The 14,939-nt window shown below is 41.5% G+C and overlaps 1 protein-coding gene across 1 annotated transcript in view; it reads left to right on the top strand.

Moving 5' to 3' along the window:
* EVC (EvC ciliary complex subunit 1) overlaps positions 1–14,939 on the top strand; it is a 66,036-nt gene that overhangs the window by 32,423 nt on the left and 18,674 nt on the right. The window contains exons 12-14 of the mRNA XM_068403117.1: positions 7,092–7,304; positions 13,869–13,978; positions 14,728–14,938. Of these exons, the coding sequence (XP_068259218.1) occupies positions 7,092–7,304; positions 13,869–13,978; positions 14,728–14,938 (534 nt within the window). The remainder of the gene's footprint in view (positions 1–7,091; positions 7,305–13,868; positions 13,979–14,727; position 14,939) is intronic.

Genomic DNA, 14,939 nt, shown 5'->3' with positions numbered 1-14,939 from the left:
AGAGCCTTCCTACCCTCAAGCAGATCAACACTACTGCCCAGCTTGGTGTCATCTGCGAACTTACCGAGGGTGCACTCGATCCCCTCGTCCAGATCGTTGATAAAGATATTGAACAGAACTGGCCCCAACACTGAGCCCTGGGGAACATTAGCTTTTGCTCATTTAGTGTGAGTTTATAATGTGAAGTGTCTTCTAGTGGCCAGTGATATCCAAGAATGTTTGGAGTGTTTATGGGATGTATGATCTGCGTATTGTATCTCTGTCCTTAATAAGATACATTAAGGGCTGAGAGATGAATCTCTTACCTCCTAAAGAAGTGCCCTAGCCATTGAGCTTATGGAGATCCATGTGATGGTGTTCTACAGCTTTGACCAGAAATTTTAATTATTATAATGAAATGCTGTTGTATCACAAGGTAACAAATGGCTATCACAAGTTAACAAATAGCCATGTAGTTGCTTCTTGGAGATAATATATACTAGGCAGAGGCTGGCATTTAAGATGCAGCGCAACCAACCTTTCTAAATATATTTTCCTGCTTCACAGTTTCATTGCTTGTTTTATTCTCATCTGCATGTAGAAACCTTTTAATAATTTGGGTTTGAGGGTGAGCATTAATATTCTTTGGTTTTGTGGTGAAATCTGATAAGCTGTGTATTTCCCCTGTTAATGACAACTTTATATATTTATTGCCTTGTTTAAAATTCAGATGTACTCAGTATTTTAATCTGAGCCCATTTTATTTCTGCATATACCCTGTGGTATTACTTTATGCTTGATGAATTTCTTTGGAGATTTTTTGAAAACTTTGTGATTCACTGCCAGGTACTACAAACAGGTTCATTCAACACCGCAATCAGCTATTCTATTAATGGAATCAATTTGAATAAATTTCGTTAAGTAAAAGTTCTAAAAACAAGACATGGCATATCAGGAAGCTTGTAAGAACTATTTTATAGGGGTTCTAGTCCAAAAATAAGATCCTGGAAGTAGTAGGATTTTTGTATCCATTCTCTTTTTTTCCTGTGGAAAATAAGCTTTATAATAGGTAGTGCACTGTCCCTGTTCACAGACAGACTTTATTGCTTTTGCAGATCAATTACATTCCTTAGAGTACAAATAGTTGTGAACTATTTTGTTAGCTTGGTAGGATTCAATCACATCTACAGTCCTTCCTAAATGTAGACTTACCATTTCTCCTGCTAGATTTTAAAAGACCATTCCACTGTGTTTCAAGTGCTGCATTAAACAGTGTAGCCATTGTATTGTACATGTGGTGTGTCCTCTGGGTAGAGCATGCTGTCATGTTAGGGTCTGGGTTGCAAGGACTACCTGGGGTCTAGTGTCGGTATGATTATGTGTTGAGATTAAAGAAGCCAGTGGCCAGTGGTTCCTTGAACACTGAAGAGAAGTTAGTATTTTGATAGTCATCATGGACAGTGGTTTATTTTGTGATTCTGGACCACAGGTAAGACCAGTAAGTGCAGGATTTGTGTCCTTCACAGAGGAGAATTTCTAACAGAACTTAAAGGGAAAGTGTTCAGTCCTGTTAAAAACCACCGTCCCAGGGACGTACAGCACCTGACCAGGCTTCCTGTTGCTTTGCGTGTCAGTTTGCAACATGTCATAGAATCACAGAATACCAGGTTGGAAGGGACCTCAAGGATCATTATTCTCATTGTAAAAAATTTTCCTGTTGCGTCTAATCGGAATCTCCCCAGGAGTAACTTGTACGCATTACCCCTTGTCTTTTCCATGGGACTCCTTGTAAAAAGGGAGTTTCTCTCTTTGTAGCCACCCTCTAAGTACTGGAACATGGTGATGAAGTCTCCCTTAAGCCTTCTTTTCTCAAGGCTGAACAAACCCAATTCTCTCAGCCTTTCCTCAAATATGAGATGTAAAGAACATACTGCTGAGGCCTGCTTCCCCTCCATGCATTCACCCAGCATTTTCATTGTTAAAGGGACTGTTGATGTGAAAACCTGCTCCTGTAATTCTAATCCCACTTTCATGTCCTTTCACATACCAGTTTCAGCAGAGGGCCATGAATTATTTTGCAAACAAATGGTTAAGCACCTTTGATCTAAAGATAACTTGGCCCATCACATTAATGAGGTGATGTAGGTAAGTAATTTTTGGGGAACAGGACCTAGTCACATTTTTCCTGGGTAACTATGTACCCACTCTGGTAGTGCCAAAGGGAAGTATACAGTATAATTTGAAGCTGCAGGGAGTGCAAGCAGAACTCTATTCACTTGGTCTTTGAACAAAATGGCGTGAAGGCAAGTAACAAAATACGTTATTTATGTTCTGTGCAAAAGAATTCCTAGTAAATAATAATACAGAGCTGTCAGCATGGCAGGGAAATGCTATCAGTTCTGCAGCAAAATGTGTTGCAAAGTGATTTAGCTGCCATAGGTGGAACTCTTGTTTGTTTAAGAATAGAGTTCCTTAACACCCTGTCTGAGACCTTTTGAGATTGCAATAGAAATGCCACAGGCTCCTCTCGACTGCTTCTGAACTATTTAAGACCCAAGAGAAATTCTTATATCCCTGAACACTGAGTAAAGGCAAGAGAATTCACTTGTCCTGAAAGGCAAGTAAAGCTCAGAGACGGTTTACAGAGATAGAGTGATCATTCTTTAAATGTGGCATGGGATATGGAGATTAGAAACATAGGATCTTTGAGCTTATGTTAAATCTCAGAACTTGGAGACTTGAATTTTAAAAAAAATAGCAGCAGAAGAGGTAATTAAAGCAAACCATTTTGCATTAGTGTTGGCAAGCTAAGCCAGGCCCGCAACTACACAGATTATTAAGATCGTACAAGTCCTGCCTCTTCTCATAACAGAAAATGGTAACTCTAATAATTAAGGAGTAGGGGAGATCCATCCTTCAGCACAGGATGCACCTGTGTAGCAAATGTTACCCTAATGATACTGTCATGTCCAGATTGTGAGCGATAGCTAGAAATGGGAGAATATTAACAGAAATTAAGTATCTTATCGTTGTGTCTCTGACTACCGATTCTGATACTTATGCCCAGTACCCACTTTCAGAAACCTGTAGCCCAATTTAGAAGAATTGATAGCACTTTGGATTAAACAAACCCAGTGGGATCTGGATTCTGAAAATGCTGCATGCTTTAAACAGCTAGGAGTGGAAAATATCAAGACGGCTCATCTCGAAGATGTAGTGAATGCTTTTGATAGTGTTGTGTCTCAAGTTTATCCATGAGAAGGTTACTGCAGGAAGCTCTTAAGATAAGCTGTTTATTGTTTGTGAAACAGCTCATTAATATGGTGATTAGCATCCTAGAGTGATCCCAGGAGGAAAACAATAGTTTAGCATTCAGTGCACAGTTTGGATATTTTACGATAATTGAGAAATACAAAATAAAGATTCTTAAAAAATCTATCCATTCAATGGGTATTGATAAACCTAAACACAGAACAGATTTCCTGTAGAAACAGTACGTGAACCCCAAATTTATCATTATGAGGGCACAGAACTAGATTTCACATGCAACCTAAGTTCTGGTTGTTCTTTATATCTAAGTTCTTGGCTTTGCAATTTAACATCCTCTTTTGGTTTTCAGTGTTTTTTTGGTCTTACTTTCTTTTTTATGATCCCATATCTATTAGTTGGAATGGCTTCTTACACAGTAGTACATTATACCAGTGTATCTTCCAGAAAAAGACAACTCCACTAGAACTTTTCATGTCTATGAGCTGCAGACAAATGTTTTTGACATTTAGATAAATATGTCTGTGTTTGTATTGAGAGTTTCTAGATTTTGATCACTTAAGAGATTCTAATTAAACCTATATTTAAAAGAAGGCAACAGGTAGAAGACTTGACTTGTTTTTGCAACAGGAATGCTGAAAAGATTTTTTAAAATATTAGCTGCAATTTAAGGAAAAAAAGAAATGTGTTTTCAAGAGGGCTAACATTGATTTACAATGAAAGCAAAACCAAGTCATCAATAAAGCTTTTTGGACTGGTAAGATCATGTGGAACTCACACAAAAATAGCTCTTCATAGTGCTGGAGTACCGCAGTGTCCTTGTGACATTTCCCATGTGTCTTTGTTTTCTCTCTTCCGCTGGGGAAGGCTACCTGCCCTCACACCTTCTCCTCAAGGATTATCTCAAACTGTAGCAAGTTTGCAAATGCAGTTCGTATCATCACTGTGTATTTGACAGTAAAATTATGTGTTTTGAACAGACTTTTTAGCTTGGATGCCATCTGACTCAATCACTCAAACTCTTCTTGCAAGTGAAACAGCCTCAGCAATTGAAAACCGCTCATATGGGACTAGTTTTAATGAAACCACCAGATGATGTTTGTTTTCCTAGGCTTGAACCTGTTCTGCATCAGAAGGAGTTTGAATAATTCTGTCCTTCCAGAAGGCATGGAAGAGTGTCGTATTTTGGAGCACCGAGTATATAATACGACTAGTGTCAGTTTTGTCTATCTAAATGCCATAGTCTCCTTTTTAACTCTTCCTTCTTTCTTGCCTTCATTCATCTGGGAGTCGGTCCTGAAGGGCAAAGGAGTCCAGGAAGGCTGGACGTGCTTTAAAAAGGAATTGCTAAATATTCAGGAACAGGCTATCCTGGTGTGTAGGAAGACAAGCCGTTGGGGAAAAAGACCAGCCTGGTTAAACAGAAAACTTAGGCTAGATCTTAAGGAAAAAAAGAGAGCCTATTTGCTCTGGAAGAAGGGTCGGGTAACTTGGGAGGTCTATAGGGATGTTGCCAGGTCATGTAGGGAGAAGATTAGAAGGGCCAAAGCTCAATTAGAGCTTGATTTGGCTGCTACAGTCAAAGATAAAAAAAAAAGTTTCTACAAATACATCAACAGCAAAAGGAGGGTCAAGGAGAGCCTCCACCACTTGCTGAATGAGGAGGGTAGTGTAGTGTCAGGGGATGAGGAAAAGGCAGAGGTGCTCAATGCCTTCTTTGCCTCAGTCTTTAATGTCAAGACCGGTTGTCCTCAGGAGACTCGGCCCCCAGAGCCTGAAGTTAGGGACGGGGGGCTGTGTGAGCCCCCCGTAATCCAGGAGGAGACGGTTAGTGACCTGCTGTGCCAGTTGGACACCCACAAGGCTATGGGCCTGGATGGGATTCACCCCAGAGTAATGAAGGAACTGGCAAATGAACTTGCCAAACCACTCTCCATTATCTACCGGCAGTCCTGGTTAACTGGAGAAGTTCCAGCTGACTGGAAATTAGCAAATGTAACGCCCATCTACAAGAAGGGTCGGAAGGAGGACCCAGGGAACTATAGGCCTGTCAGCCTGACCTCGGTGCCAGGCAAGGTGATGGAACAGATCATCCTGAGTGCCATTACACAGCACGTGCAGGACAATCGGGGCATCGGGGCCAGCCAACATGGATTCATGAAAGGCAGGTCTTGCTTGACCAACCTGGTCTCCTTCTATGACAAAGTGACCTGCTTAGTGGATGAGAGCAGGGCTGTGGATGTAGTCTATCTAGACTTCAGTAAGGCATTCGACACTGTCTCCCACAGCATCCTCCTAGACAAACTGGCTGCCTGGGGCTTGGATGGGTGGACTCTTCAATGGGTTAAAAACTGGCTGGATGGCTGAGCCCAGAGAGGAGTGGTGGTGAATGGGGCAAAGTCCAACTGGCGGCCGGTCACTAGCGGTGTTCCCCAGGGCTCAGTTCTGGGGCCGGTGCTGTTCAATATCTTTATAGATGATCTAGACATAGGGATTGAGTGCACCCTCAGCAAATTTGCAGATGACACCAAGCTGGGTGGGAGTGTCAATCTGCTGGAGGGTAGGAAGGCCCTACAGAGGGATCTGGACAGATTAGATGATAGATGGGCTGAGACCAACGGCATGAGGTTCAACAAGAACAAGTGCCGGGTCTTACACTTGGGCTACAACAACCCCATGCAGCGCTACAGGCTGGGGGAAGAGTGGTTAAAAAGCGGCCCGGTGGAAAGAGACCTGGGGGTGCTGATCGACAGCCGGCTAAACATGAGCCAGCAGTGTGCCCAGGTGGCCAAGAAGGCCAATGGCATCCTGGCCTCTATTAAGAATAATGTAGACAGCCGATCTAGGGGAGTGATCGTCCCTCTGTACTCGGGACTGGTGAGGCCGCACCTTGAATACTGTGTCCAGTTCTGGGCCCCGCACTTCAAGAAAGATGTTGAGGTGTTGGAGCGAGTCCAGAGGAGGGCGACCAAGCTGGTGAAGGGTCTGGAGGGTCTGACCTATGAGGAAAGGCTGAGGGAGCTGGGGTTGTTTAGCCTGGAGAAGAGGAGGCTCAGAGGTGACCTTATTGCAGTCTACAACTACCTGAAGGGAGGTTGTAGCAGAGTTCGAGTTGGCCTCTTCTCCCGGGCAACTAGCGATAGGACAAGAGGACACAGCCTCAAGCTTCACCAGGGGAGGTTCAGGTTGGACATTAGGAAGAATTTCTTTTCAGAAAGGGTCATTAGACATTGGAACGGGCTGCCCAGGGAGGTGGTGGAGTCACCATCTCTGGATGTGTTTAAGAAAAGACTGGCCATGGCACTTGGTGCTATGGTCTAGTTGACATGGTGGTGTCAGGGCAATGGTTGGACTCGATGATCCCAGAGGTCTCTTCCAACCTGACTGATTCTGTGATTCTGTGATTTCATATCAGCACCTTTGAAAATGTGCTTATGAGGTGTTGTGCTACGCCAGATTGTTTCCACAGCAACTTTCAAAATAATTGTTTTTATAACACGTCACCATAGCCAGTGAAACAAGATATTCCTTGTACTGAGGTTGCACGTGGGCAACAGTTAGTATTCAAGTATTCTCATGTGCTTATGCCACTGTTGCATTTTAAACACCCCTGTATGCCTCGAACCAAAACATTCAAGTTGTTCCATCTACAAAACCTGGTCTTTTTAACTCAAGCATTAGTGGCATTGGATTTTAGCTCTAGGGGCCAGTCACTGGCCCAGTGTCTTCACTGGGACGTGGTTCCCTCGCTGGCATCATGGAGACACGCAATGAAATAGCTCCCAAGGGCTGGGAGGTTCACTTTCTCACCTGTCTCTCTCTGTCCCTCTTTGTCCCTCTGTTAGGAGCTGTACTCTAAAGCGTCCCATGCCTTACTGGAGTTGGTGACGGAGCTGTTTCTTCAAACCCTGCCTGTTGTGACCGGCCTCTCTGTAAGAGAATGTGAGCTTCTGAAAGAGGAATGGCAGGAGAATTTGGTCCCTCAGCTGGAGAAATGGGAGACCCACCGCCAGAGACACTGGAAGCTTTTCCAGGAGCAGCTATTGCAAGAAAAAAATGTAAGGCCCATATTACCTTCTGGGAACCGAGGGTCTAAAAACAGGGATATGGAAAAAAAAATCAAGATATTTATCTGTAGGGAGTATTTTGTGTATAAATATACAGCTCAGGTCCAGACACAGGTCCATACTCGAGATGGGCAGTTTGACCTGCAGTATGGAGTGAATGTATATGCTGTGCATGTAGACTTGCATAGAGTCGTCAGAGAGTAATTACTGAACATCTGTCCACAGTGTTTGATGGCTTTTTCATCACATAAACATTTTTTGGCAAGGCTGCTGTCTGATGTCCTCAGCTCTTGACCATCTATAGAAATAGTTCAAAAAAACTTCCATCTGGTCTGTTTGGAGAGGTTACATATCAGTACAGTTTAAAGGAAAAGAGGCCTCACAATGATAAATATTTCTTAATCATTTTTATGTATTAATAGTATAATAATTGGAAACATATGATACACACTTGATGATAGAAAACTTATTCTTTACTCTGAGAAGGTGAAGAAACACACATTCAGCTTTCCTGCTCTGTTTGTGCCCAGCATAGGGGGCATTGACACCAGAGGAGAAAAGCAACAACAGTAAATGCAGAGACAGGGGTCATCAGCATTAGGCTAGAACTCAAATATACTTGCAATTTATTCATGCAATGATATTTCTCTATTTACCCTACTTTGAAGACTAACACAGCTTAGTCAAAGAAAGACCTTCTCTGTACAAAGGTGTGCCCCTTCCCAAATGTCAAGTGTGTGCTGCAATGTATAAAGTAATTGGAGCTTATTAAATAAAAGGTTGGCAGAGTTCTTTAACACTGGCAAAATCATACTTTTCCCTAGCCTCATTCTCCAAAGTGCCTGGACAATCCAGTACATGGTTAATAAGGTACTGATTGAGTCCCTAATTATTACAGACTGCTATAAGGTGTTTAACCTTTTCACCCACTTATATTTAGGGTTCTTCCATAAAACTACGTGATTCAGGAAACTGTGGGCTTCCTATTAAATCGGGTAGAGAGGTTTGCTGACCAGTGGTTTTAGAACACCCTTGGGAATAAAAAACTAAAATTATTCATTGGAAATTCTTAGCCATTTCCCTTTTTTCTTCTCTATTTTGCTTAATCTGGAGTTTTACAACGTGCACCTCCCTGATCATTTTATACTTTATTGTAGCTCACCTGTTATCTTAATTATTTTGAAAAACAATTCTGTTTGCCTCTTCTGTTTCTGTGTCACAGGGATATCTGGCAAACTAAACTAAAATATGTTTGGGACTGACCTCTGATGCCAATGAGTCTGCTCACATGCATTAATTTAAGGGCGGGCACTTGTGTTTTCTAGGACTGCTGGCTGGCATTTAGGGTTAGAATTTGGTGTACCTATACCTTCAGTGATTAATGAGACAATGTCTGACCTTTACTTTTTTTTATTTTGCCCCTTTTTGTCAAGGATTAGATTCAATACCTGACTTAGCAAGCTTAAACCTCTAGGTTACTGCTCATTTTCACATTCACTGAGGGTTCACAAATTGCCCGTCCTTGTATGTGAATGACCTGAGCAGCCTGGTCTAGTAGTTGCACTACAAGCATGTCTCACAGTGCATGGAGCCCAAAGCACTGTGGTGGTATCTGCTGTCATTAAAAACCACAGTCAGAGAAGGAGGAGGTTCTGGTGTGCAACTTATGATTAATCTCAGAAGTCAGAGTGCATGTTAGGGCACCTCTGCTCTGGTCCTTCCACTGTCCCATTGAACTTCAGCCATTGCTCAGGGCCAGAGAGGATGTTAACGGCTAGGAGACCCTCCTCAGAGGGAGAGATCTCAAGTCTAAAGTTTTGTTCCAAAAATGCTGTTTATGTATTCCTCTATTACTATCATTGGGCACAATATTGAGTGGAGAAACAACACCCTGGGATTTTTTCTCAAAGGATTAAAAGGATTAGTTCATCTCCAACACCCGGTTGCTGAATAATAGCTCTTTGGGCAGCATTGTGTGATGGATTCATTATATGTGAATTCAGATGTTCCAGTCATGCCCAAGCATAGGTTATTTAAATTAGAAAGTTGACTTTCCATCACTTTCAGTGTACTGTAGCATTCATAATATAAAGCAGATGGCTTCCTAGATGAACAAAGAAAAAAGAATAAAGGGTTTGTTGACATCATTAACAGTAATTATTGAATTATAGAGGAATTCACTTAGCAACGACAGAGTTCTCACATTGGTCTCTGGGTCACCAGCACTGCAGTTGGGCCTTATTCAGTATAAAAATTTCCTGAGCGGCAGACAGAGCTGTTCTAAGGACAAATGATTCTGTGTGTAAGTTCCTAGAAGAGACAAGGGTTTCTCCTGGTGGGAAAATGTGTGATTCCTCAAGACAATATTCTTTGCATGTGCTTAAGTAGCTTTTTTAACTTTATGCCTGTGGCTTTTTGGAAGTGATTTGAACTAAACTGGAAAAAAGTCTGCTGTATCTCCAAAGAGAGAATGCAGGGAGCTAGCTATTCCACCAAAGCTAGGCAGGCAGATTTTCCTGTATAAACGAGTCTGAAAAACATCACACAAGTCATTATCTTGCGTTCAGATGCAAAGTACGTTTATTGGCCTTTTCCTAGGATAGAAGCAGCAGCATGCACATCTAAGCAGTAAGCTGATACTGGCATCCTACAAAAAAGAGCACTTGGTTTCCACCTTAAAGAAAAGAGGAAGCGAGATCAGACACTTGTGACAGGTGATCATGTCATTTAGCAGATTGCATAGATGTTACAGTGCTGAATATGACAGATCAATAAATCAACATGCATATTGACAGGCCTTTTAATTTATCAGGCATTTTCCAGCAGGAGATGTATTTTTCCTTTGCCTGTTTATAAATGTACTTTACGAAGAGTTACACAGTCACCTGCTTTACAGACTTGGGAATACTAACACCAGAAGGTTTTTCACCAGGGTATTTAAGTGTTATGTGTGCTTTTCAAGGTGGCTCAAAAAGACATTTTTCCCGTTTAAACTGCATTTTTTTGAGATTATCTTTTCTAGCATTTATACATATCTGGAATATGATGTCCTTGGGGGAACAGAATCTCTTTTACAACAGAAAAGAAAAAATAAGTTTCATATTTAACTTTTACCTTATGCACTTGAGGAGGTGATTGGGGCAAATGAGAATAAATGATTAATGAAAATAAATTTTAAGCATTTTCCCACATAGCCTGTGCATCATAATTTCTGTAGACGAGCTCTCCAGCATGGGCTGCGGTTTCGGGGAGCAGACTGCTGCACCGGGCTGAGGTACTTGCTTGACATTCAGTGTGCATCACACCCCATCTACAGGCTGTTAGGGAGAAATTGCTTTCCTTCGATTTCCTGAGAATCCTAAAAATGTCAAACTGAGAACTGCAGAAAAAAGAGTGAGCTTGCTTGCTGTTGTATCTGAGGTCTAACTCAAAATATTTTATGGCTTTCATTACCTACCAAAGGCATATCCCTCACCTTTATTGCCAGAGAAATACTTAACGTTACCAGTGCTCGAGAAGGTCTTGTAATGGGCTTGTTGCCAGAAAGCAAAACACTGAGAAGCTTACAGAGAAAAAACGGGATGAGGAGATTTCTGTCCATTCCCACATCATTGCTTGACATCCAGAAAGCTGAACCAGCATCTGCTTACCAGTTTTGACATGGTGTGCATTTTATCACTTTCTCTTAATTTTATACTCATTTGTTCGTAGTCATTGGAATGACTCTTCTTTTCAAGGAGCCAGACATTCTTCGGAGCTTTACTCCCCCATTTATGATGCTTTTGTCACTGATTTTACTGGTTAAATGCAGGAACTGGAGAGCTCAAGCTCTCTTCCAGCTGATAAGTCTGTACAGCAAAATCATTTTCTCCACTCCGTACTGACCTGTCTCTGAGCAAAGTAAGCCCATTCCCAAGGACTGGAAAACTTTGAGAGGCATGTGGAGGCTTGGCTTAGCATTGGAAGGTCAGTGCAGCACAAAGCCTGACCCTTCCACCTGGCTTGATGAAATACTTGTCTCTGGTTTGCTGTTTTTCAGCAATATGCCAGCAGCCTCAAATTAAGATTCCCAGAGGATCTTTAGTGTTGCGTCTATGCTTGCATGTGTGAGTTCTAGTATTTTGGAGGTGGAAAATACCCAGCCCTCCCAGCTCATCCCAGTGAGCCGTTCCAATAAAACATGCAATATTCCATTCTTATTCCCAGCTGATCCTGCCCTCCTGGATCGTCTTCCTCATAGCCTTTTTGAGACAAAACACTGGTTTAGTATTTGGTCCAATTCTCAATCTTCCTTATTTATCATACCATCTTAAATGCGTAATAATCCCCCTCCTTTCCTCTTTGTTCTTCTAACTACTTATATGGCTGATGTACTTCCACTGTTCGGTTTAATAACTGTGTGCAGGGGTATTTTCTGCTGTATTCTGTTTTCCATTGGCCTCAGAGGGGTGAAGAGACCTTTCATAAATTTTGCATACAGCTTACCTTAAATGCACTCGCAATGGAAAAGGTGAGTCATTCTTCTCATTTAAAAGAAAGTCTGTGTTCACCTCTACAGAACTAGGCTACTTATTCATGAACAGAAGTAAACAGTAGCTACAGTCTTTGTCGTTATTACTCTCAGTGCCTTTTTGGATAGGATATACTGATAGTAGCAGAGGTGTTAAGTTTTAGTTTCTTGGCTGCAATATTATTTATCATTCCAGTTGTAATTCAGAAAATGTCTCCCGTCTTCTGTATCTTGGTGATCTACATCAGATTTAATCCACAGGCTTATTTGAGAGTAAGTGTGCAGACAGGCCCTTCAAGAGCAACTTCTCAGTGAATAACCAGGTTTCCAAAAATGATGGGAAGCCACATCTGAGCCATAGCCAGTCTCTCATTGAAAATGAAAATACTTGTAGAAAGTAAAAGGTCATTTTCAGCCCTTCCTTTAACTGTTGAAAGAGACGTTAAAATACACAATGTGATGGATCTATTAGGTGTATGCAGAGACGTGTGAAACACTAGGAAGCCATATCCACAGAGGTGCTAAAGGGAAATACTGATAACAGTTATTACTTCAAGCAAGTATTTGCCATCTGTCATGATGATACCTGGAGACCTGATAGACCATAATTTGACACTTGCAGCATGCAGTCAGAGAAGGCACTGTGCTTGGCTGTGCTCTGTGATTTTAAGAATTGTGTAGACTCAAAGCAGTTGAGGTCTGGCTACACAGGTACGTCTTGCGGCTCTCTGAGAGCAGCTTGGTGGGCTCCCCGGTGCCATACAGACTTTCAGGCTGTGCTTCTCACGCTCAGCTGAATTCTTTCCATCTGCCACCTGTTGACGACTGCCTGCCCATCATTCCCAGGCATCCTGCTCAGGAGAATGTGTTTTGGTAAGGTTTTCTTCATGGAGAAAGGTCAGTTACATATGTTACTGTGTATACTACAGAGAAGGCGCTATCCAAGAAAGAAATATGTTTTTATTTTAAAGCCAAAGATGATGTGGTTTCTGATGTTCTGCACTTACCAGGGGAGTTCATTCTGTGCGCACAGATAAAGCCTCTCTCCTGCACAGACCACTGCTTCCCAAGGGAAAGACTTATCAAATCCAGTAGGAAGGCCCAGTACCACTCCTAGTTCCTAACAGTGACAATTCTGCAATTACACATCTAATTCTTTGCTAGACAGATCGATTTAGTGAAACCTTGCTGTCTACAATAGTAGAAAATTTAGTCCCTCATATTCTGAATGAGGCTAGAACATGAAGTGAAGCTGTCAGAGAGCCTGAGTATTATATTTAATTTAGGGCTCTGCATACGTCTGCAGGCAACCTGCATTTATCCAGCTGCCAGTGTAGCTTAAAATATACTCTTCATCTCACAGTAATAGACTTTGGGCCTTACAACCATTTCATCTTATTATTCATTAAATTCTGGCAATACACTAACAAAATCTTAAGTCCGTATCTCCACAAGTATATGGTCTAACGGCAAATCCATCAAAACATTTAAAGATTAAATTCTTTGATCTAAATATCACCCTGAAGGAGCTGTAAACTTGCAGTCCATAAGCCTAATCACACAATCTCCATTTCTAACTATTAGCACTGTGTACTATACACAAAAGTGTGATGGAAGATGATATCTCTGTTTTGTTCAGTGAAAATAAAAACTACATTCTCTACTAGTGAAAAAAAACCCAAACAAAAAGCCCACTGCAACCTGCTGATAAGATTCGATGCAATATTTTGTGCTATATTGGTCTCTTTCTCTTGTTCCTCTGTTGCTGAAACCGGAAAAGCTGTAGGAGACACAGCTCAGGGCTGATCCAAAACAGTGCAAAGCCTCCCTTTCTTTTCAGTGAGATTTGTTTAAGACTTTGATCGATGAGGAAAAAATATTCCTAAGTGGAATCATTTTAATTCAGCATGAGTTTGTTTCTTGAAAGAGGGGAATGATTGTTTTTAGCAGAATAACATCAAATAAACCCCTGTTTCATAATGTGGTGACTAGAATGACTAAAATCAGAGTATCTTACGATTGTAATTTTTTTCCCTTGCTTTTAGCTATGGATAAAAGAATATGCTCTGTCTGCTGTGATGCAAAAGCACCTGTCTGAGAAACAAGAGAAGATAATTCAAGGTGTCGTAAGCAGACTAGGATGCCTCAGCGATGAGTAAGTTTGGTTTTATCAGTAAGCAGTGGGGTAAAACTCTACTGCTGCCTGCACAGGTAAAAACTTGTGTACATTACATTGTGGAAAGCAGTGTTGAGAGACTATGAGCATCTTCAGACAGAGAAGCAGTTGCTCTATTTTTTTGTCTGAGTATCAGAAGCAAATTAAAAAAAACAGAGATATGACTCCTAGTAAGTAGAAAAAAGTCTTCTGTGGTTTATCAAGTGGTGTGCTTTTTGTGCATCTACTTCTATGTTTGTGATTTCTAATCTTGAACCAGCCTCCCTTTGCACTGTATATGTCACATTGGAGTTGGATATTCTTCAAAGTTAAATATTCAGTCCAGCACTGCCTTTGCTTTCTCTCTTCAGAGTGTGCCTCCTTGTTAATCCAAGTTACGCTCTCCTTCATTTTCTTGAAATAACTTTCCTGTAGTTCTGATTACATTCTCTTTTCATCTTATTGCAAGTCTCCTATTTAAAAAACCTATTATTATGTAATTATAGATGATTATTTATCTCTTTTCTTCCTATTTTTATTTTAATTTAACTTCAGCGTGACAGAACTAGAAGTCTATCACAGCAATACCATTCTTTACACCTGAGCAGCTCTCCAAGGCATGCTTTGTGCGAGAAGACGTTACACAGCGTGAACAGTAACTCTTGTCATCTTTGAGCAATGACTTTGCTGAACACAGGTGTGCCAAATCAGCAAGCAGCTTAGCTGATTTTTAATGGTCCTTTTTACAGGTCTGTTAACTATATATTGCAAAAACACCGACTTCTGCTGTGTTCGGTACTCACAAGGTTAAGCCTTCGAAGAGTTGGAATGGCAGCCCTGGCCCGCATGAGACTGTCCAGAAAGAAGAGCTTGCTTCAGGAGCTGAGAGAGCAGCATACCCTGCAGAAGGGATCCTCCCCCTGCCAAGACGAGGACCAGTGGCAGTTACAGAAGGCAGTGG

The sequence above is a fragment of the Nyctibius grandis genome, chromosome 6 (genome assembly GCF_013368605.1).
Source record: "Nyctibius grandis isolate bNycGra1 chromosome 6, bNycGra1.pri, whole genome shotgun sequence".
NCBI lineage: Eukaryota > Metazoa > Chordata > Aves > Nyctibiiformes > Nyctibiidae > Nyctibius > Nyctibius grandis.
Note: the sequence above shows the minus strand (reverse complement) of the source record. Positions and strands in the feature narration are given on the sequence as shown.